The sequence below is a fragment of the Ictidomys tridecemlineatus genome, chromosome 10 (assembly GCF_052094955.1).
Source record: "Ictidomys tridecemlineatus isolate mIctTri1 chromosome 10, mIctTri1.hap1, whole genome shotgun sequence".
Classification (NCBI taxonomy): domain Eukaryota; kingdom Metazoa; phylum Chordata; class Mammalia; order Rodentia; family Sciuridae; genus Ictidomys; species Ictidomys tridecemlineatus.
In genome coordinates, this window is record NC_135486.1 from 72,690,995 (window position 1) to 72,715,029 (window position 24,035).

General features: G+C 36.6%; 1 protein-coding gene across 3 annotated transcripts; it reads left to right on the forward strand.

Annotated features, from left to right (window-relative positions):
* The first annotated feature begins 75 nt into the window (after nt 1–75).
* On the forward strand, nt 76–19,328 carry Atp5f1c (ATP synthase F1 subunit gamma). 3 transcript variants are annotated; one of them, XM_078023188.1, is made up of 11 exons: nt 112–233; nt 7,233–7,286; nt 7,975–8,009; nt 8,524–8,655; nt 12,802–13,006; nt 13,587–13,730; nt 13,838–13,902; nt 14,845–15,000; nt 15,659–15,755; nt 18,459–18,492; nt 19,192–19,328. In XM_078023188.1, the coding sequence occupies exons 3-10, from the start codon at nt 7,991–7,993 to the stop codon at nt 18,463–18,465; spliced, it is 825 nt and encodes a 274-aa protein (XP_077879314.1). In that variant the 5' UTR covers nt 112–233; nt 7,233–7,286; nt 7,975–7,990; the 3' UTR covers nt 18,466–18,492; nt 19,192–19,328. The 3 variants fall into 3 exon arrangements, with proteins under 3 accessions (XP_077879312.1, XP_077879313.1, XP_077879314.1); XM_078023186.1 differs by lacking the exon at nt 7,233–7,286 and having other exon boundaries at nt 76–233; XM_078023187.1 differs by lacking the exons at nt 7,233–7,286; nt 18,459–18,492; nt 19,192–19,328 and having other exon boundaries at nt 76–233; nt 15,659–15,759.
* Nucleotides 19,329–24,035: the final 4,707 nt, after the last annotated feature.

Consider the following 24,035-nt stretch of genomic DNA (forward strand, 5'->3'; position numbering starts at 1 on the left):
TCGGAAATAGGTGGGGCCTGGGAGGACCGGCCCCCAACGCTCGCGAGACTCCTCTTTCTGGCGCGAGGAAGCGAGACTGAAGGACCAAACGGGGTGGGCAGGGCGCGTGGGGAAGCTTCCGCGCGTGCGCAGTAAGGCCTGTCTGCCCGACCTTCAAGCAAGGCCGGTACCACCACCATGTTCTCTCGGGCGAGCGTCGCTGGGCTGTCTGGCCGCGCCTTGCAGTCGCAATGGTATGGTAGATTGCGGGAGGACTGCGAATATTGGAGGGAGGGAAGAGCTCGGTCAAATGGGATGGAGGTGGGGCGCGGGTGGGGTGCGTAGGACCGGCCTGGGGCCGCTGGGCCCAGTTAGGCCCTGGGTTCTGCAGAAGTCTCGCAGCTCGGGCAGCAGGAAGCTGCTCCGAAGCGGGGTTGGCGCGCGCGAAGGCTGGAGGTGGGTCAAAGGGAGCAAGGTCACGCCACGTCCCCTGAGGCTGGAAGGGTCATCTGGGACCTCGGGACTGAGACCTTAGTCCGAATTAATGACGGGGCGACCTGGAATTTATTCAGCTCATAAATATCCAGCTTCTGTTACAAACGAGGCGCAGAGTCTCGGGAAGCTCTTGGCAGGGTCCGTTAGGTGAAGGGAGGACCCTAGGAAAAGCCTCGGCAAGGTTGCGGTGTGCTTTATGTCCTTGACGCGTGTTCAAAGACTCCAGTGCTGGACAGAGTGACCCTTTGAGAGCTATCGTCTCAGTAAGCGCCCACAGTGTAGCGGGCGCTTTGCTAGGTACTGAAGAAACGAAGGTGAAAAAAAATTAGTGCTATCATGGCAGATGGGCGTCTTGGTGCATAAGACACTTTAAAGATCTGACTATTGACGAAGTAGGGAAAGATATATAGCACCGCCTTCAGAAGATTATGTCGAAGCATTAACCTGCAAGGTCATGAAATTGTCCAAAGGTCCTGAGAGGAGGCGATTGTGTGTGTGTGTGTAATTACAAATATCTTTATTCATTTTTTAAATTCTAATTTGTTATACATGACAGAATGCATTTCAATTTCATAGTACATATATGGAGCACAATTTTACATTTCTCTGGTTGTACACAAAGTAGAGTCACATCATTCTTGTCTTCATACATGTACCTAGGATAATGATGTTCATCTCATTCCACCATCTTTCCTACCTCCATTCTCCCTACCATCCCCTCTCTCCGCTTTGCCCAATGCAAAGTTCCTCCATTTATCCCATGCTCCCCTTGCCACACCCCCATTATGGATCAGCATCCACTTATCAGAGAAAACATTGGGCCTTTGGTTCTTTTGAGATTGGCTTACTTAGCATGATACTCTCCAACTCCATCCATTTACCTGCAAATGCCATGATTTTATTCTCTTTTAATGCTGAGTAATATTCCATTGTGGATGTATACCAATTTCTTTATCTGTTCATCTACTGAAGGGCATCTAGATTTTTTCCACAATTTAGCTATTTTGAATTGTGGCTATAAATATTGATGTGGTTGCATTGCTGTAGTATGCTGTTTTTAAGTCCTTTGGGTATAAACAGAGGAGTGGGATAGCTGGGTCAAATGGTTCCATTCCAAGTTTTCCAAGGAATCTCCATAAAAGGTGCTGTATGTTTAGACAATTTTTAAAATTCTCTAGGGTGAAAAATACATATCAGAAGGCCTAGTAATAGATGATAAAAATTGTTATATGGTTGGCATTGTATAATGGTATGAAATGTTTTGAAGCTAGGCAATTTTATACAAAGTGCTGAGGGGATTATTAGCTACAGGCTGTGTCCTAGCAATTCCCTTGTTTTATAGTATGGTGAATCTCTAAGGAGCTACAGCACTTAACTAGATTTTTGAATCCTAATTTATGAGAAGAGTCTATTAAGCATTGATTGAGAGAGATTGGTCTTTTCATTAAGCCGAGAGTTTATAGCAATATACAAGAGTTTCAGGATAATGAGTAAGTTCAGTATAGTATGAATTATCTACATAAAATTTTTGGTGGATTAGCCTCAGAAGTCAGATTTTTCTTCTGTTCTGAAAAAGAACATTCAAGGGAATTAAGTCACAGTAATTAAATTCTCAGTTGTATAGATTTTTCCATTTATTAACTGCTAAGCAAATATTTGTGGAGTGCCTACCCTACATCAGTTGGCACCGTGGAAAGTGCTAAAATGTAGTGGCAAACAAAAGGAGTATCACCCATTGAGGTTCCTGGCGTGACTGTTTTTGGTGTGCTGTAGTGCTGGGCAAACATCAACTGTTTTTCTTCCTATCTTGCTGTTCATTAATGTAATCTTGTCAGTATTTTTAGAAACTTAAGCAGTGTTCACATTCTTTAAAAAGTGGAGAGGGGCTGGAGATGTAGCTCAGTTGATAGAATGCTTGCCTTGCAGGCACCAGGCCCTGGGTTCAATCTCCAGCACCACATACACAAAACACAAAAAGTAGAGAGAGCTCAATGCAGTGGACTACACCTGTAATCTAGTGACTCTGGAGGCTGAGGCAGGATTCTGTATCAAAAAAATATAAAGGGCTGTGAAGGTAAAACAATATGTTTTTTTCGTTTGTTTTTTAATATTTTTTTAGTTATTGATCGATCTTTATTTATTTTCTTATATGTGGTGCTGAGACTTGAACCCATGCTAGGCAAGTGCTGTACTACTGAGCCACAACCCTAGCCCCTGTTTGTTTGTCTTTGTGGTTCTGGGGATTTAACTCAGGGCTTTGTACATGCAAGCAACAAGCACTCTACCAACTGGGCTACATCCCCAGCCCAGAAACAATATGTTTAGACAAAATTTTAAAAATAACTTTTATTAAAACAACTACAAGATAATTTGAAAATATTTTAATAAAGGTTTGCTTTAAATAAGGGCTCTCAGAGGCAACTACTTTGAGGAACCTAAATTAGAACTTCAATCAGCATATAAAGGTCATAGTCCTGACCTTTGGGAATGTTGGTTTAACAGGTAGATTATGACTCTTCATCAAACATCAGTGCTTCAAACTGGTTATGGTGGCACATGACTTTAGTTCCAATGATTCAAGGAGGCTGAGGCAGGAGGATCATAAGTACGAGACCAGCACCAGCAACTTAGCAAGGCTTTAAGTAATTTAATGAAACCCTGTCTCAAAAATGAAAAAAAAAAAGGGCTAGGGATCTAGCTCAGTGATAAAGCACCTCTGGGTTCATCATCCAATACCCTTGTCCCCAAAGGTGTAAGGAGGTTATCCTATCTGCCAAGAGGATAAGATTCTGGGTGAGGGTTGAAGTGTGAGGTACTACTTCTTGGTGTAGAGTTGGTGATGGACTTTTACACTGGCATTCTGTTTTAGAATTAGACACACTTCATATTTTCCCTGGAGAATTAGTTAATGCTGCTCTTAATTTTTGTAACATAAATCATTATATGTTTTTTTTTTTTAAAGTCTCAAATTGCAATTTCATTGAACAATGAGCCAGTCATGATTCCCTCCTCTGTTGTGTTCAGGTTATCTAACAATGCTATATGATTATAGTAGCCACTGGTGATCCTGACTGATATGATTCTCCATCCAGTGTATTTGATATATTTCAAGTTTCACAAATAATCTCCTGAGGCTTTCTCAGGACATGATGCAGTAACTCAGAACTTGTCCTCTCAGTGCAAAATCAAGACATCCCTCAAAATAGTTCATGGCTATTTTGATGGTAAAAAACAAAATAACAAAAAACATAAAAGTCATCTTTAGAGCTAAATGAAGGCTAAATATGAGATTGTTTCAAGACACATGAAATCATAGCATGTGCACAGTATAACGAATTACAGAAATGTTTCCTCTTTATTCCTTTCACTTGGAATACTTAGGAAAATGAAAATAGTGTATTCATCCAAATGTGGCATGGAGTTCAAATTTGTTCCATACAGTATTCTCTAATGAGAAACTTGTGTCAGTTAAATTGAAATGTCTGCCTAAAACCATAATATCCAAATGTCATTTGCGACAGCCCATAAATTTAAGAGTGTTTGGAGTGAAAAAGTCGTTATACTGAAAAAAGAAAGCCAGCCAAAAATGGTATTACTTTTCAGATGCCATTATGAGCAACATTGTTAATAGAATAATTGTTATGTCCCTAGTCTGTACTCTGTCAGACTTTGTCAGTATTTTTCAGTTTTTAATCTTTTAGTATATCCATTCTCATACTAAATGTGTAAAACCTCCTATTTTACATATAGTCTGCTTCCTCTTTTCTTTATGAATGAGTAATACTAGTATTATGGTGGATAAGTCAAGACTTTTAAAACAAATTGTTTGGTTTTGACCTTCCATATTTATTTTTATGCACATAAACACAATCACAAGAATGAGACCATAGAACGCATATCATTTCATACCTGCATTTAAAAATAACTATTGATAAAACATCATTTTTTTTAGTAGAGTTTTAGATATGTAGGAAAGTTGAACATTTAGTATGGAGATTTTATGTACCCATCTACCACTCTGAAGAGTTTCCCATACTGCTAATATCTTATAGTGTTATAAGTGCTACAATTAACGAACCGTTATTGATACTATTATTAACTGAGCCTACAGTTTCATTAAGGTTCATTCTTTCTCTTATACAGACCAATGAGTTTTGACAAGTGCACAATGACATATATTTGCTATTACACTATCATGCAGAACAGTTTCACTGCCCTAAAAATTCCTCCTCCCCTGTCCTCAAAACCCTGGTAACCACTGATCTCTTTACTGTTGCTATGGTCATTTCTAGCACAATATACAGCTTTTTGTAACTGTCTTCTTTCATATAGTAAATATGCACTTAAGGTCTCTCCCTGTCTCTATGGCTTGGTAGCTCATTTATTCTTATTACTGACTAATACTACACTATGCAGATGTACCAGAGTTCGGTTATCAATTCAGTCACATATTGATGTCCTTCAGGTTTTGACAATTATGAATAAATGCTGTAAACATTTGTGTGTGGGTTTTGTGTGAACATGTTTTCAGGTCAGTTGGGTAAATACCTATGAGCATGATTGTGTAATTAGATATTATAGCTTTATGAGAAACTGCAAAACCACTTCTCCCAAAGCGACTATAGCATTTTGCACTCCCACTGGCCGTCAATGTGAGTTCCTCTTGCTCCACAAACTTGTTATCATTTTTAAAAATTTTTTTAGTTATATAAGAACACAATACCTTTATTTTATTTAATTTCATGTGGTGCTGAAGATTGAACCCAGTGCCTCATATATGTGAGGCAAGCGCTCTACCACTGAGCCACAAACCCTGCCCTTGCTATTTTTTTAATGGATTCTTCTAAGTATACAGTGGGTATCTTATTTTGATTTGCAATTCCCTAATAAGTATATGTGCTTATTTGCCATCTAAATCTTTGGTGGGGTGTGGAAATCTTTTGCCCGTTTTTTTATTCGGTTGGTTTGTTATTTTTGTGTTTTTAAGAGTTTTATATTTGGGGTCCAGGTCCTTTATCAGAAATATGTTTTGTAAATATTTTCTCCCAGTTTGTGGCTTGTCTTCGTTCTCTTAATAGTGTTTTTCACAGATTCAAAATTTTAGATTTTGATAGTTAAATGTACTTTTTTTTTTTTTTTTTAATCATGGAGCATGCGTTTGTTGAATCTAAAATCTCATTGTGAAACCCAGGTACCTAGATTTTCTCCGTGGTATCTTCTGGAAATTTTATACTTTTGCATTTTACAAAAGACCTGTGATTGACTTTGTCTAATTGTTCCAGCATTCTATGTTGTAAATAGTATTATTTTTCTGTTGGATTGGTTTTGCTCCATTGTCAAAGATGTTGTTTGGTCTAGATTTTTGCCTTTCCATATTAAATTTAAAATTAGTGCATTGATGTCCACAAAGTAACTTGCTAAAATTTTTATTTTATTTTATTTTGTATTTTTGGTACTGGGGATTGAACCCAGGGGCACTCAGCCACTTAGCCACATCCCCAGCCCCTTTTTCATAGAAACAGGGTCTCACTGAGTTGCTTAGTGCCTTGCTTTTGCTGAGGCTGACTTTGAACTCTAAATCCTCCTGCCTCAGCCTCCCAAGCTGCTTAGATTATAGGCATGCGCCACTCACTGATCCTGGCAGTTTTTACTTTTAGCATCAACTAGTTATAGTTTTTAAATCTATATCTCAACTCTCAAAACATTGAGACAGTTCCACCTTGTCCCCTAGTCTTTTTAACTGCTTCTTTTTCAAAACTCACTGTCTCCAGAGTGTTAATCCCAACTCAATTTTTCTATATTGATTATGACAGCATCATGCACTCAGGTCTTCAAATTATAAACTTTTGTTAGTCTTACTGTTTTCCTTGTCACTAAGAATTTGTTCTTAAGTCCAGTCTCATTGCTTTGCCCATTCCTTAATCCAGATCCTTGCTGTCTCTTGTCTGGAAGCTGCAGCAGCCCATGTCTCCATAGTATGAATATTCATCCATATTTCTGCCTCATTTCATGCTTGTCACTGCTATGTGAAAACTCAACTGATTCATCTTTTCTGTACTATCTCCAAAATAGTATTTATACTGCTTTACTTTCTAATATTTAAAAATATTAAATATTTAAAATAACATTTAAATACAACTCGTGTCTCCTGCTTCCCCTGTTGCATACCTAGCCCATGATATCGTCTTTCAAAACTGCATCCAGTTCTGAGAATGTCCACATTTGGCCTGGCTTCATGCATAATTTACTAATTCTTCAGTTCTCCCATGTAGCTTTCTTGGCCAACATGACTACTTTGTGTGAATTCAAAGGCTTAAAGATAATAATTTGTAACATGTTGTCTTTCTGCTGGGGTAAGGATCCTCTTATTCATCTTTCACTAACTTTCAATCAAGTCTAATCATTTTTATCTTTGTGCATTGGCATTTTAATATTCAAGATAGTGAATATTTGATTAAATTGGATGTAAAACTTGAGTTGATAATACGTTTCTGGTGGTCAGAAACCATATCTTGGGCTGGGGATGTGGCTCAAGCGGTAGCGCGCTCGCCTGGCATGCGAGCAGCCCGGGTTCGATTCTCAGCACCACATACAAACAAAGATGTTGTGTCCACCGATAACTAAAAAATAAATATTAAAATTCTCTCTCTCTCTCTCTCCCTCCCTCCCTCTCTCCCTCCCTCCCTCTCCCTCTCTCCCTCCCTCCCTGTCCCTCCCTCTCTCCCTCTCTCACTCTCTCTTTTAAAAAAAAAAAAAAGAAACCATATCTTATTTACTGGAACATAGAAGGTTATTTCATTGAATTTAAAAAGGTAAAAATAATTTTTTAAATAAATGTACTTACATCCATGTGATCTTGTTAGGCTCTGTGATTGATAACTATTATATATTTTTATATTAATATTATAGTTGTTATTGCATACTGGCGGTTGAACCCATGGGCACGTTACCACTGAGCCACATCCCCAGCCCTTTTTAATTTATTTTTAGTAAGGTCTCACTAAGTTGCTGAGACTGGCTTTGAACTTGTAATCCTCCTGCCTTACCCTCCCAGCTCACTGGGATTCAGGTGTATACCACTGCACTGGATTTGATGCTCAGAATTACTTTAAAACATTGCTTTGCCCTAGTTAAGTCAAGCGTTGCTTTTTAGGTGTGTCTGGCCTTGATTTTAAGTAATTAGCCTAATGAGGGAAAAAGACTTTTCTATCCTGGAAGTAATATAAGCAAAGATGGAGATGGGAATGGAGAATTTTTGATTACCATTGAGACTAAAGCAAACAGTTTATGTTATAGTTAGGCCAAATAAAACAAGGTTTTGGTACAGGCCTTGGTTATTACTATTGGGAATTTAAGTCTGTGTCTTTTCATGTACATTCAGACTACTGTATTTGACAGGTTGTTTCTCATGGATATTTAAACATTAACTCTGAATATTTTTTTTAGATAGTGGAGCTATATTTCAGAAAACTAAACTGTTTTTAAAACTTTTGTTCTCAGGATCCAAATTCGAAATATGGCAACTCTGAAAGATAGTAAGTATGTTGTATGTCTCAATATGTGAATTACGGAAAACTAAATTTTGACAAATAAAAATACTTTCAAAATATACCACTTGAGCCCATAATTGGCAAAATGAATCTATATTATGTATGTGAGATGTTGGACGTGTTTTAGAAAAGTATAAGGTGGCATGAAAAATTTTTATTCCATGTCTTTAGAGTAATAATGATATAACTAGAAAAATTTATAATATTTGCATATACATATATACATAATGTTATAAAATATGGGGTTAAGGCTATTTTTAGTGTCATTTAATATTTTAAATATATAATGTACTATTTTCTCTTAGGTTGCTATTTGCATATTCTGTCCAAATAACAGCTAGTCATGCCCTTTATTAGTACTAATTTTAACTGAAGACTAGTTTAATATCATGGCGATTATTGATGATCTAAGTGCTAATTATTCTACCTTGCACTTTTTTAGAAAAAATTTCAGTGAATTCACAAATGAAATTATACTGTAACTCCTTTAAATTTTCAGTTACCAGGCGACTAAAGTCAATCAAAAACATCCAGAAAATTACCAAGTCTATGAAAATGGTAGCAGCAGCGAAATATGCCCGAGCTGAGAGGGAATTGAAACCAGCTCGAGTGTATGGAATAGGATCTTTGGGTAAGAGAAGAATTTGATTCACAAATTATGAAGAACTGTTTAAACATAAAAGTTATTTATGACTTTTCTTTAGTGCTCTCTGTAATTCTGGGCCTATTCTGAATACTTGACATGTACTCATTTTTCATGTACAGACGTTCTACACAGATTCATAGCAACCCTGCGATAGGAACTGTTAGGGTCCCTGCATATCAAAGTTAAGTAACTTGCCCAAGGTCACATATAAATGGGCAAGAAGTGACTGTGTAACCACTATATATGGAACCTTAAATATTCTGAAGTCTTTCCTGTATTATTAAATATACCATCAAAAGCACTTGAAAATATAGTACATGAGACAGAGAGATGCTTGATTGCATGTACATGAGACAGAGAGATGCTTGATTGCATCGTGTTACCTTTGATATGGTATTTTAGGACTGTAGGATGAGGGGATTGAGGATGCAAAGGTGGTGCCCTGCAAAGGAGAGCTGACTTGTAATGGTGTTTTGAGAATCTCTGTGATGTAGAAACAGGGAAAATAGCTGAAAAACCTTCATTTTTATGACACTTAATCACAATTCTTATCCTTTCAAAAGCATTAACACATTTTTCTTTACTAATTTTATGTAGTCCATTCTTGATTATTCTTCCTAATGGAAAAAAAAGTGACATGATAATTTCAAAAAGAATTTATATTTTAGATGCTTTTATACTTATTTGATTATTGATTTGTCTCAGAAATAAGCAAAATTGGATAGAACTGGAAAGTTCCCACCATGACCTGTAACCGTTTTCTTTGAACTCTTGCATTTTTCTGTGTCATTGACTTAAGCCTACCTCAAAGAATTTTTAACTTCTTATCATGAAACGTTTCTTTTTTTTTTATTTTTGGTACCAGTGATTGAACCCATGGTGCTTAACCACTGAACCACAACCTTTTTATATATTTTTAAAATTTAGACACAGGGTCTTACTGAGTTGTTTAGGGCCTAAGTTGCTGAGGCTGGTTTTCAACTCGCCATCCTCCTGCCTCAGCCTCCTGAGCCACTGTGTCACCGTTGACTTCTTATTATGAATGCTTGGGTCCTCACTAAGTTGCTGAGGCTGGCTTTGAACTTGCGATCTTCCTGCCTTAGCCTCCTGAGCCTTTGTGCCACTGTGCCTGACTTTTTATTATGAAACTTACATAAATTTGAAAGTGAAGAAAATCATATAGGAAGCCTCCATTTATCTGCCACTTAGCCTTAAAAAAAGTCTCAGCTGAGGATCATATAAATTCTTAAATTTGGGGCTCATATCTTTCCAAAAGAATATTTTTCATTTTAAAGAAGATAGTCCCTACTGCTTTTCTTAAAGCCTTCCAATTGGCATCTTTACTTCTGCTTTTGTCACTTTCCACTTTTTCTGCATCCCACAGCCAGAATGATTAGGTTGTGAAGCAGTTCATGCTGACCCCTGCCCTAAAATCTCTTTACAGTTAGCATAAAATTGTTGTTACCATGGGCTTCAAGGCTTTACATGATTCTGTACCTCCCACATACCTCCCTGCACCCACACTGCTGTTTTTAATTTCCTCTGCTCAAAATGCTCCTCCTTTTCATTTCATGTAGGCCTTCTTAAACCACCTTATCCTGAATCATCTCTGCAGTACTTCATGTAATTGGATTATGCTTCCTTATTTCCTTCTTTCTACATGACACTACCTGTTCTTGATTACTTGTTTTATTATTTGACTCCCCAACTTGAGAAGAAGCTTCATTCCTGAATTCCCAGCACCTAGAACAGTCATTGTTCAGTAAAGGTACAAGTGAATAGGACTAAAGGAAAATGATTCTTCCCAACAGAATGTTTTAACAAGCAAATGTTTAAGTATGAACTTAGAAGGCAAAGTTTGCTATTTCCAAATGGAAGATAATATATATTTGCATTATCTGCAAATTGTATATAAAGTATATCTATGCATTAGATGTAGAATTGCCTTCTGCAGTAATTTTTTGTACTCTTCTGTACCTTTATAAGCATACATTTATCCTGCAAAAGAAAATTTTATGTAAGAAAACAGAACAGGCCTCAGATGAAATGGCCTCTCACTTTAATATTTAGTACAGAGGATAGTTGGTAGGTTAAATCCAGTCATTTCAAACCCACTAACTCTCATAGGACTCATTCTTAGGTTGGTTGTGATGCTCATTTCTAGCCTAGAGTAGGTCAGTGATTTCCAGTTTATATAGGATTATGTCTTACTCATATTATTGGATACCTAACTTTTAAGTAGAATTTGTGGCATAGTGGGCATTCAATAATTCTAACTCCACAGTCTCTCTCTCTCTCTCTCTCTCTCTTTTTTTTCTTTTACTTTTTTCTGGTGCCAGGGATCAAAATGGGGTCCTTGTACATGCTACGCAAGATTCTACCACTGAGTTGTACCCCTGGCCCTTCAGATGTAGTATATTACTGCATTTTCATACCAAGTTTCTCAAGCTAAAACGAAGGCCAGATTAACTTTGGCAAACAGAAGAGTTCATTAAAAAATTATTCTTTGACTTATTTATATATAAAAAAAGTCACTGAACTATTTACCTTTCTTGTTAATAAATATAATAATGTTCCCCCCAAAAGTTCATAGCCACAAAATACTCATTTAATAAAGGAGAAACCAGGGGCTGTGGATGTGACTCAGTACTGGAGCTCTTAGCTGGTGTGCATGAGGCCCTGGGTTCAATCCCCAGAACCACTAAATAAATAAATAAGAAACTGATTCAGATGGCTGAATAGAGTTATTTGCAGTATAAAAATGAAAATTTAAGTCAAGGCTGCCATTCAGTTTCTGTGCCCTTTAAACTAAAAAGGTATGAACTGCTAGATATGAAATGGTTAAAAGTTTTAAATATTGGGCTGGGGCTATAGCTCAGTGGCAACGCGCTTGCCTCACATGTGTGAGGCACTGGGTTCAATCCTCAGCACTGCATAAAAATAGATAAATAAAATAAAGGCATACTCTCCATCTATGACTACAAAGACAAAAATTAAACCAATTTTTAAAAATATGTTAAAGATTTTAAAATAGACATTTTATACTGTGCAAAACATTTTTTAAAGAACTTAAAAGAAGTATTCTTCCCACTCTGTAAAGTTGAGTATTTACTTCTTTCTATTCTTTATGGGAGATCCTGTGATTGTTTTATACTGAAGAGGAAAATAGCAGGAATTTTCTTGAAGTGGGTAAATGTGCTCTGTTCTTTTTTTTTTCCCCCTGTGGTGCTAGGGATTAACCCAGGGCCTTGTTTTTTGGGAGGCCTAAATGCTAAGTGCTCTGTTCCTTGTTTTTGTTGTTGTTGAAGTGGGTGAATGTAATGATTGCAAAATGTAACTTGCAACTGCAGGGAGTGCCAGCTGTTAAAACCCTGTTTGGTCAAGCCATCCTTCCCAAGGGCTGCTTCTAGCCAGTGACTGAGTATAGGCAGTTGGGAAAGCAGGTCTGGTTTAGGGAGACTTGGGGCTCCCAGCAGCCTTAAACTGCCAGTAGTGAAGAACTCTGCTACCTAGCCTTTCCTCCTTTCCTTCCTGCAGGTTAGGCTTGCATCATGGTAGATGGCTCTTCAGTCTCTTTTGACTTCTTCCTGTTTTCTCTCACAAGTATTTTCATAGTAAAATAGTGTATCTTTAATCCCATTTAATCTCATTTGCCTTTGTTTCTTTGAAGACTAGTCCAACACAGTTGATAAATAATACCAAAACTAAATTGTCTTTCATTACTTCAAAATTAGTAGTTTTTTGTAAGAACTTGATATGCAGATTATATAAGCAGCGTAGTAAATATTTGTTTCCTGCTCTTTCGGGAAGAGCAGGAAGTTTGCATTCTGTAGAAGTCTGGTATCTAGACAAGTAGGTGCCTCTATAATTCTGTGCTCTTTACAAGTTTTTAATTGTACTAGAGATTTCTTTTAGTCAATATTTAAGAAAATTGGCCATTAATTGACCCTTAGGAAACTTTCTTACATACAGATTTAAACCTTTCTGGTTTTCAGCCTAGTTGTAAATAAAGTACCTACACAGACACTTGTCAAGTGTCACTTAAATTTAATTGCATATTGTGAAAACAGCATGCGTTGGTAAACTAGGGATTATTGCTATCTTATTATAAATTGCGTTTTTTTTTCCAAGCTCTGTATGAGAAAGCTGATATTAAGGTACCTGAAGACAAGAAGAAACACCTCCTTATTGGTGTATCCTCAGATCGAGGACTTTGTGGTGCTATTCATTCCTCGGTTGCCAAACAGATGAAAAGTGAGGTGGCTACACTCACAGCAGCTGGAAAAGAAGTTATGCTTGTTGGAGTTGGTGATAAAATCAGAGGCATACTTCATAGGTACATTAAATGTCTGTTGTTCATGTTCAGAATGATGAAATGGAAGTTTCTTTGATAGTTTAATCAAATATCGTTTTTAGTTACCTTTTTTGGCATACTCACAAAGAGATTTTATTTTTTATTTTATTTTTTTCAGGATATATTGGAATATATATTTCCCCTTCCCCTTTTTTACTTGCTTTCCCGTTTGTCCCTCATCTGTACCATAAGTTGAATACAACGGGAATGTCCAAAGTTTTTGGCAGTAAGCCAAACAAAGAACTTTAGGAGCTGACACAGCCTGGAAATGTGAGAAAGGAACAATAGTTTATTAGGATTAAAAGAGATATAAAGGCAAAGAGAATATAAAATAAGAAAGCTTGGATTTTTAGTCCAAACTTTGCAGGTACTTAAGGAAAGGACTAATAATATGCACAACATATTATAACAACATATCATGATAATACGCACAACAACTTAACTCAGAGCCATCACCACTCATATTTCCCTAAACACTTGTTCCCTGGTGATAATTTTTTTTCTTTTTCCATGTTTTCTTTCAACACAAATATTCTATTAAACTATTTTATGTGATCTGTAGGACGCATTCAGATCAGTTTTTGGTGACATTCAAAGACGTGGGAAGAAAGCCCCCTACTTTTGGAGATGCATCGGTCATTGCTCTTGAATTACTAAATTCTGGATATGAGTTTGATGAAGGCTCTATCATCTTTAATCGATTCAGGCAAGAAACAATTAGAATTCAAAGTTCTTTTCTATTCATGTTTTCAAATAACTAAATGTCTCACATTAAAAATCGTTGAGATTTATATTTGCTTTTATGATTTCTAGGTCTGTAATCTCCTATAAGACAGAAGAAAAGCCCATCTTTTCTCTTAATACTATTGCAAGTGCTGGTAAGTAGTTTTTATATGGAAAATATTTTTAAATATGGAATGGAGAGAGTTGTACACTAAGGAACGTATTATTTGTCCAGAATGACCTGTTACAAACCTGGCGCAGTGATAATACCTCAGCTCAGAAGGCTGAGGCAGAAAGACTGCAAGCTCAAAACCAGCCTCAGCAATTAAAGCAAGGCCCTAAGCAACTTAGGAAGACCCTGTCCCAAAATAAAAAGGGCTGGAGGTGCTGGGGATGTGGCTCAGTTGTACAGCACTTGCCTCACACGAGTGAGGCACTGGGTTCAATCCATAGCACTGCATAAAAATAAATAAAGGTATTGTATCCACTTACAATTGAAAATATATTTAAAAGAAAAAAGTGGAGGTGGGTTGGGGATGTGGATTAGTGGTTAAACACTCCTGGGTTCAACCCAGGGAAATGGGCCAGTAAGTTTTTACAACATTAAAACTGAAATTCATATCAGCTTTTAGTTCTCCCATTCTTTCTTATGCTTAGAAAGATTCTTTCATTTAATTTTCCAGATTGACATTTATATTTCTTCAATAATTAAATGGCTAACTTGAAATTATTGTATCACACTATAGTGGCTGGTGAGGGAAATAATTGTTTTATTGAAAAAAAAAAACTTGTTCTTGCTGGATTTGTGGTACTCTGGTTGGTGCTATCCTGAAAAATTAACAACCATGAAGTTTAGTAATTGTTTTGAATGTCAGCTTCTTTGTATTTAAATTTCTCAAATAGAGTATCAAAGGCTTTGTTTACATATTTTGCTGAAAATGTGCTATGAAATGTAGTACAGAAATAAATGAAATTATTAGAACAGATTTATTTAACCTTAAAATGTCTATAAAGAATTTTTATACTATTAAGCTGTTTTGATGAACTTAGTCTTTGGTCTGTATAATTTCAAAGAAATGCATCACTTATTTTAACAGAGAGCATGAGCATCTATGATGATATTGATGCTGATGTGCTGCAAAATTACCAAGAATACAATCTGGCCAACATCATCTACTACTCCCTGAAGGAGTCTACCACCAGCGAGCAAAGTGCTAGAATGACAGCTATGGACAATGCCAGCAAAAACGCTTGTAAGCTCACAATAAGGACAGAACTAGCAGTAATGTTTGTGAGCCCAGGGTGTACCTCTGCTGATGTTGCCCAGAGTAGCATCAAAAAATAGTAGTCAGGTATGGTGGTTCATGCCTATAAACCGAGGCTGAAGCAGTAGAATCCCAAGTTTGAAGTCAACTTAGTAAGACTCTGTCTCAAAATAAAAATACAGAAGTACTGGGGATGTAGTTCAGTGTTAAAGTGCCCCTAGAGTCAATCTCTAGTACCATAAGTGGGCAGGGGGGTCAGGGGGACACCATTAACAATATATTCTCTGCCTCAGAGGGAAGTGCATCTTACTTGATAGATTTGCAAATACTGTGCAAGGTATCTATGGAAGATATAAAAATGACTTCATAAAATTTTTTTTTTGAGAAGTCAGTTTGGGAATCCAAGAAGAAACAATCTCTTGAGCTGGATCTATAATTCAGTGGTAAAGCGCTAGCCTCGCATGTGTGAGGCACTGGGTTTGATCCTTAGCACCACGTAAGAATAAATAAAGATACTGCATATTCATCCACAACTTAAAAAAAAAAAAAAGAAACAATCTTTTATTTTTAAAATGAGCAAGAGGCTAATTAACCAATTATTCTTGTTTGGTTTTATTTTTTATTTATTTATTTATTTTTCCGGTAGCTGAGATGATTGATAAATTGACTTTGACATTCAACCGAACCCGACAAGCTGTCATCACAAAAGAGTTGATTGAAATTATCTCTGGTGCTGCAGCTCTGTAAGTAATTACAGATTGTTCCCTCAGAGGGATTTTTCTGACTCTTCACCTTGCATGTGGTTGTTTAGTCTTGGCTGCTTAAAAGTTTTGTGTTTTCTTTTCTCTATTAAGGTTGAAATGATTCATTGCTTAATCTTTTGTCCTTACTCTTAGGATATAATGATTTGATGGAAATGAGATCTCTAAATTTATTGTTTCAGTTGAAACAGTCAGGCTTAGTTTCTTCTGTTCAGGAATCATGGTATGCTAGCTTTCACTTCCGTAAGTGTTAGGAAGGAGGATATGAATGATTATCATTTGTAAAATCTGTCTTTGACTGTTAAAGCATTATAAGCTATGCTTTGTGAGTTATAGGACTGGTTTTGCATAACTCTATAAACCATTGAATAGAGGTAGAGTCCAGGAATTCTTTTTAATTATTGTTTTCTATTCGAGTACCATAAGATAGCATACTGTCTTAAGAAAATTGGTTGAGAAAATTTAGTGATTGTGAAACAAAGGATAAGATAATGGGAATTTTGTTAAAAAATTATTAAGTTGAAATCTACAGTGTGCAAAGTACAATGCTAGGCACAGTGTTAAGGATGTGATCCTCTTTCAAGACATTTATATTTTAATAGGATAAGAAAAATATATGGGCTGGGGATGTGGCTCAGGCGGTAGCGCACTCTCCTGGCATGCGTGCGGCCCGGGTTCGATCCTCAGCACCACATACAAACAAAGATGTTGTGTCCACCGATAACTAAAAAATAAATATTTAAAAAATTCTCTCTCTCTCTCTCTCTCTCACACACACACACACACACTCTCTCTCTCTCTCTCAAAAAAGAAAAAAATAAAGAAAAAAAAGAAAAATATATGTGTGACAAAAGATGAAATGTATAGCAAATTAACTTTGACTTATTCCATCTTAACCTCCTACTAATTGCTTACCAAATTCTGTAAGTTTTACCTTTTAAATACCTATGTAATATTTTAGGCCCATTTAACATAGATTTTGCTCCTGAATTAAAAAAGGGTTGAGCTGGGACAGTGGTGTACACCTGTAATCCCAATGACTTGAGAGGCTGAGGCAGGAGAATTGCAAGTTAGAGGCCAGCCTCAGCAACTTGACAAGACCCTGTTTCAAAATAAAAAGGGTTGGGGATGTAGCTCAGTGGTAAAGTGCCCAGTACTAACCCTTCTCAAGAAAATGTGGGGAATAAGGTTTTTGTATTTGCTTCTATTTTAAGACAGGGTTGTCATTTTAAGACATGTTGTCTAGGCTGACCTTGAACTCCTGGGTTCAAGCAATTTTCCCATTTCAGCCTCTCAAGTAACTGGGACTACAGGTGTATACCACTACACCTGACCCTTCACAGGCACTTAAAGGAAACAAACAGAAACTGTTTGTAGCATGCGTGGTACAGTCTTAACAGAGAAAACAGATGTTGAATAGAACACAGGGGTTAGCAAACTGTGGCCCATAACTACATTTTTAAGGGATTATAAAAAGTCAGACAATATATGATTCACAGAAAAAATTTGCTGATCTTTAGTACATTATTAAGAAAATAACAGAATCCATTCTTTATAATATAATCATTCTGCATTACTATAAGGGATCCTATGTATTCTGGCCATCAACACTCTTTCCAGTCTAATTATTTCTTGCTTGCTTGAACCTCAGTCACTTTGATCTCTTTTCAGGTCTTCAAATGCATCATTCTCTTTCTCACCTCCAAAGAGGTGGTTTGTGATTTTGCCTAAAATGTCATTCTTATCTTCACCTTGACCTTTGGATTCTTTATCTAATTGCTTCCCTGTTTATCCTTACCTATTGGGCTAGGGGAATCCTCTCTTCATACTCTGTGACTCACCTTTGTCATCTATAAAATTGGTCTAATAAAGGGATTAAATGATTTGTCATTATTCTCCTGGTCATATGTCCTGTGTTGATTCTAAGCTGATTTTTTCTTGGAAGTTAACTGTGAGAAGGCCCAGGTAGGGAGAGGAGGGAGAGAGGGGGCTGCATTTTGAAGGCCTGGGTGCTGTGTGAGATCACCCAGAGGACTCAAAAGTACTTTTTTGCTCTTGAAGAGATGATGTTATGAACTGTGATGATAAAACTTGTGCAAAAGTGAGAATCAGGCTCTTATTGATGGAAATGAGGAATGGGGGATTGGGACATAAAACTAAGAATTTAGGGGGGGGACATAATCTAGATAATTGGAACTTGACTATTACTTTTTTACTCTAGAAGTGTTATCTAAATCTTTATTTTAAAAGTTAGCTGTGCAGTCCCAAAGTTGGATTGTTTATATGACTGGACTTGCATGTTCTATAACTCATCAGTTATGATTCAAAATTGTAATACGTAATTACAAACACACTGACTACTTAGAAATAAAATTAAATGCGTGAATAAACCATAATATTTGAGGTGGCAATTTGCAAGCTTAAACTATGGAAAAAATAGTAACTTAAATTTATATATTCAGTCTTGCCTATTTGCATGAACATGTTTTTTGTTTTTTTTTTTTTTTTTTTTTTTGCTTCTAATTACAGTGAAATCTATAGCTTTTTATAAAGGAATACATGGGTTAGTGTTTATATAATATACTCAAGGTAGCATGTAAAGAAATGGACTGTGATTAACTAGCATGGATTGCTTTTTAACGTGCTTGTTTTGTGTTTGTCTTTTTCTTCTAATATAATAACCAGGGATTAATGATCAAGTTCCATCCCCAGATGAGAGGTAAAGTGCACTTGCTCTTCCATATTCCTTCAGAAAAGAAACCTAGCCAGATAAAACTAAAGCCAGTTTATCAATAACAAAACTGCTTCTCTAAGAGATTTTAGGTGAGCAGGGCAATTTGTAGTAGTAGCCAATTTATGAAAGCTAGTGGGCTTTGAGGCTTTTTTTTTTTACATTTATTAATTTTTTTTAATAAATTGGTTGGTCTTAGAAAAGTATATGGAAGGAAATAAACTTTAAGGATTTTTTTAAATAAATTGGTTGATTATAGAAAAGTATATGGAAGGAAATAAACTTTAAGGATTGAGAATTAACATTATTTTGAGATATTATGTGTAGGTTAGTGAAGAGTGGTTCTCAAAATTTATGGTCAAAGAACACCTTAATGTCCGATTAACAGAAGACAGCTAGATTTTCATCTGGCTTTGTATTCATTTTGTTGTGATGTCATGCATCATGTAGCCTCTGAAAAATCATGTTACACTCTATGAATAAAATGAGAATAAAACAAAAAATAACAGTAGTATGAAAATAGTTTTGCCCTTATAAAAAGTTTCCACAGACCAAAATTTGAGGACCACTGGAATAGTTTATAAACTCAGTTCTTTATGTTCCAATTAAAATGTTATCTCTTGACATCATTATTTTCCCAAAAAAATACTATATGGTTTTTACTTGTTTTTTACTTTTCTTTTTCAGATAAAGAAGGAAAATTCTGTGAGCTGATTTTATTTTTAGCTTACTGCTGTCTGTCAGAAGAAATGTGGTTCATTGTTTGAATTACTAAAGACAGCAAGATGTTTGTAAATTATCTTACAATAAACAACTTAAGAAAATCATTGTCCCTTGTCTCTTAAGGAAAAATGACTACATCTTTCAAAATGAGGCGTTAAAACATTTAAAAATATTAGTGTGATACTATGAAATTATTTTTTGGAAGAAATTTAAGAAGCTTTTCAAATTTTACCCGCCTTAAAAAGTCTAGTTTCTTTAGGGCCAGCTTTCTAGGGGTTGTACATCACACCTTCAACCCTGGCTGCCATTCTTTTTGAAAAAATTTCCTTTTGCAGTCTTTCAGCAAAATGCTACTGGAGGCATTTGGTTTTCCTCATACATGGGATACAGAATTCTAGGCATATACTCACTTCATTTATTTATTTCCAGTGCTGGGTGGGGATCAACCTAGGCCTTTTATATGCTAAGCAAGTGCTCTACCACTGAGCTACATCCCTGACCCAAAATAAATTTTCTAATAAAATCCTTTTGCAAACATTAGGAAAATATTTAAGTATGATCTTCACATTCATATAACCATCAGATTGGATGCCTGAATTGAGACTATGTGCCATGTTGGCTTTGTAGGGCACTTATTTTGTAATAAAAAAAAATATGTGAATTCCAAAAGATATAAACTATATAAAAACATAAAACCCATTCTCAAATATTTAACAGTTGATGTATATAACTTTTAAAAGCCATTAAAAATGCAAGTGTATATATTTAGAAAGGATTCAAGCATTTTATTTTTCTATCAACTATATTCTTAACAATGAATTGAACATTGATTTTAAAAAAAATCACTTAGCAAGTGCAAACCTGTAAAGAAATCAGTACTGTACTGCTTCCAACAAAAAGGCTCCCAAGATCTTAAGACCTGTGCCTTAAAATGTCTATTCTTTTTGCACATTTAGAAGTATTTGCTTGGGTAAAGATTCTAGGTTTGAAATTGATTTCCTTCTGAATTTTTAAAGGGATTTGGCTTTTTCATCTTCCTGCCTCCATGTGACACTTCAAAAGTTTTAAAATCATTTGATATCTGAACTTTGGGATGCTTGTTTTTCTTCTCTGTTGTTGTTGGTTTTTGGTGCTGGAGAACAAACCCAGGGCTTAGATCATGTTAACTGAACACATGGTCTGCCATCAGGCTACACCCTCAATGCCCATCCAGTCCCAAAAACTTTTAGATATCTTTGTCCTCGTTATTGTGAAAGTTTAAAATGATCTTGGTAAGGAGTCCTTTTGTACACTGTATTGAATACTTTTGACTCAAATTATGTAAATTTTCAGTTACTAATTGTGCCTTGGATAAACCTCATTGGCTATGATACTGCTAGTACTATGCAAAGTACAAACTGTACATTTTAAAACAAACACTGCCAGTCTGCTCTCAAAATAACTGTAAAGTTGAATCAACAGTGCATAGGATAGGTTCCCCCTACTCTAAAACTGTGCTTTCTAATCTTAACAATCCGAGGAGTGAAAAGCTAGTAATAGCCCATTCATTCATTGCTTATTTTTGAAATTGAGTGTTTTTAATTGAAATACAAAATCTTTCCATCTTAGTAACATCAACTTTTTCAATTGTGTTGCAACTTTAAAGTAAGGAAATTTACATAATTGCTGTTCATATGAACATACCATCAATTTTTTGTTTTACTCTGCTTTTAAACACCACCTAATTAACTATGTATAAAGGAAAGCAATACCCATCGGAAATGGCACTTTTATTAGAAATTCTGCATTTCTCTTAACTAGACCCAACATACGATCATGAGGAAAAAAACTGAATATGGCTTCAATATGCTTTGCCAACTATACACAAGAAGATAGTTTTTTCTGCATATAGTAGTAGTGGTGAGGAACATAACTTGTGCCCTACTAAGCTGTCTACAGTTACTTGGATTCCATTACCCTTAAAGAAAGCAGCTCTCTATTTCACTGCAATAACTCTTGCAGTAGGTTCCTGTTTCCTGGCCTTCCTTCACACTTACTGCTTCTAATTTTTTTATTTGAAAATAACAGTTTCATTGAGATATAATTCATCTTGCATAAACTTTGCCCTTCTAAAGTGTACAGTTCAGTGTTATTATCTTTAGAGTTGTGTTCTACTCCATTTTATACATTACTGCAAGATGAATTATTCTAAAAAGCTTTTATTTATTTGAATACTGACTACCTGCTAGGTACTGTGCTATATACTGGGTACTTAACAGTGAATGAGATGAACACAGCTCCCACTTTCTGAAGAACACAGAGAAAGAACAATGAGTTTACTTTGGGTATCCACCAAACATTAATTATATTAAGGTATATACAGGAAATCCAGGCAGACATTGGTCATTAGATGCAGTCAGCCACACCAGTATGGCACTCAGGAAAAATGTGAGATATAGTGTTATATTAAGGTGTCAGCTTTATAAAGCCAATGATTAAAACCATTGGGGTGAGTCATGAAAAGAAAACAAAGACTAACAAGTAGGCAGAGGCATTATAGGATAAAGGAACCTTTAGATATTCCTGAAGCCAGAGTTCTCCCTTTGAGTGAAGGAAGATATAAAGCTGATACGGAAGGAGGAAAGGAACTTGCTGTTTTAGATTTCAATTAGTTATATCAATATGCACTTAGGACACTAAATACAACATATGTTCCATCCTTCAAGGTCCCCAAAGCAAAAATGCCACTGTGCTAATGGAGGTCTGTTAGCACTCACATCTTTGTTCTAGATACTATTCCTCACTAGAAAGAACAGGCCCCCTTAAAGAGATGAGGCCCTTCCAAGGAAAGCACAAAGGGGGCCTAGAAATCAAGTAAGGAAATGCCCAATGAATGATAGTGCCACGGTACAAGAATATGGCTGTGGTGCTGGGTGTGGTGATGCATACTGTTAATCCCAGGGACTCAGGATGCTGAGACAAGAGGACTGCAGTTTGAGGCTAGCCTCAGCCACTTAAATTTGAGACCCTGTCTCAAAATAAATAAATGAAAAGAAGTGGGGATGTAGTTAAGTTTTACAGTGCCCCTGTGTTCAATTTCTGGTATGGAATAAAACACAAAAACCAATACCATGGCTTGTATAGGCTCCTACTGGTCAAATAGAGGATGATTTAATCATCAAAATAAAGAAATGTGATAGATTAGAACACATTCATATTGAATTTAAAAAAAAAGAATTTCTGACCACATAGTGATATTAGAAAAGGTGGAAGAACTTTTCTTTATAGAAGACTGCCTGGTAATAAATGGAGAAGAAATTATCAACACTTAGAAAAATCAACACTTTGCAAAAGAGATCAGAAAGGTGCCATAAAAAAGGTGTTAAAAGTCATAAAGAAGCAGGTTTTGGGTCTTCTTTTCTGGTACTGGGGACTGAACCCAGGGGTCCTTAACTACTGAGCCAAATCCCAGCCCTTTTTTAATTTTTATTTTGAGACAGGGTTTCACTAAATTGCTTAGGGACTTGCTAAGTTGCTAAGGCTGGCTTTGAATTTGTGATCCTCCTGCCTCAGCTTCCCAAGTGGGTGGAATTACAACTGTGAGGCACCATGCCCAGCAGAAGCAGATTTTTCAGTCTGAAAGTTATCACTTTACAGATTAATTTCAAAGTAAGAAAAGGGGTGTCTACAATGGTGAGATTTGGCAGGCAAAAATTACAAGTGATCGAATTTTGTTACTAATAATGGGACAATGTGACTTCCCTGATGTGGAACAGCCCACTTTCAATGCCTAGTCAATGTAAGTGGCTAACATCCAGGTCCCTTTACCTGACTCAGGACAACTTCAAAGTGCCATTTTAACTCTATCGCTCTCTGTGGGATTGGTTTGAGTGTGGGCTATGCATAGCCCATGGTCTCCCTACCCGCCCAAATCTTGCTTCTTCCTTTCTGTTCTCATTCTTACATCCCAGTCCTCATTCTTCTTTCCTTTCCTCCCATCCTACATCCTGCCCTCCTCCCTCCCTTTCCGTTTCCTAAGTGGTGACTCCAAAGGTGTCTCTGCAGGTTAATCTACATCTCAAAGACTGCCTCCAGGGCTGTCCAACTTGGGACAATTTGTACTTGGGGGGCCTAAGAGAGCAAGTATTAAGATGGGATTTTGAAGCTGGCTCACCCACCTGGCTGGCTCTAAAGATTTCAGCACTGGTGAGGGATGGAGCACAGATACCCCTTGCATAACAGCAGTTCCCAAACGAACTTTCACCAGTGATGAACTCGTATCATTTAACAATGAAACTAGCTGGTAATGATGTTTCAATGCACTAGATATTCTAGAAATGTGGGAATCACAAGATCCTAAAGTTCTGCTGGGTGTGGTGGCACACACCTGTAATCCCAGTGGCTCTGGAGGCTGAGACAGGAGGATCTTGAGTTCAAAGCCAGCCTCAGCAATGGCAAGGCACTAAGCAACTCAGTGAGACCCTGTCTGTAAAACAAAATACAAGATAGGCCTGAAAATATGGCTCAGTAATTGCCCCTGAGTTCAATCCCTGGTACCCTCCAAGCCTGCCCTTCAAAAAAATGATCTTAAAATTCTAAAGATCAGGTCACAGAGCTGAATTGCTTACTGGTTAAGTCAGGTGAATGCAATTATCATGATATTAAAAATAGGAGGTAGGGGCTGGGGTTGTGGCTCAGTGGTAGAGTGCTGACCTTGTATGTTCGAGGCCCGGGTTCGATCCCCCTTCCAAAAAAAACCCCCCAAATATATATATATATACACACACACACACACACACATATATATATACACATATATACAAATGTAT

What these genes read in the sequence shown, in the direction of transcription:
- Atp5f1c (XM_078023186.1), top strand. Translation starts at nt 178, where the DNA reads ATGTTCTCTCGGGCGAGCGTCGCTGGGCTGTCTGGCCGCGCCTTGCAG. An exon ending in TATGGCAACTCTGAAAGATA is followed by an intron (nt 8,010 to 8,523) that starts GTAAGTATGTTG and finishes TTAAATTTTCAG; the next exon opens with TTACCAGGCGACTAAAGTCA. An exon ending in TAATACTATTGCAAGTGCTG is followed by an intron (nt 13,903 to 14,844) that starts GTAAGTAGTTTT and finishes TTATTTTAACAG; the next exon opens with AGAGCATGAGCATCTATGAT.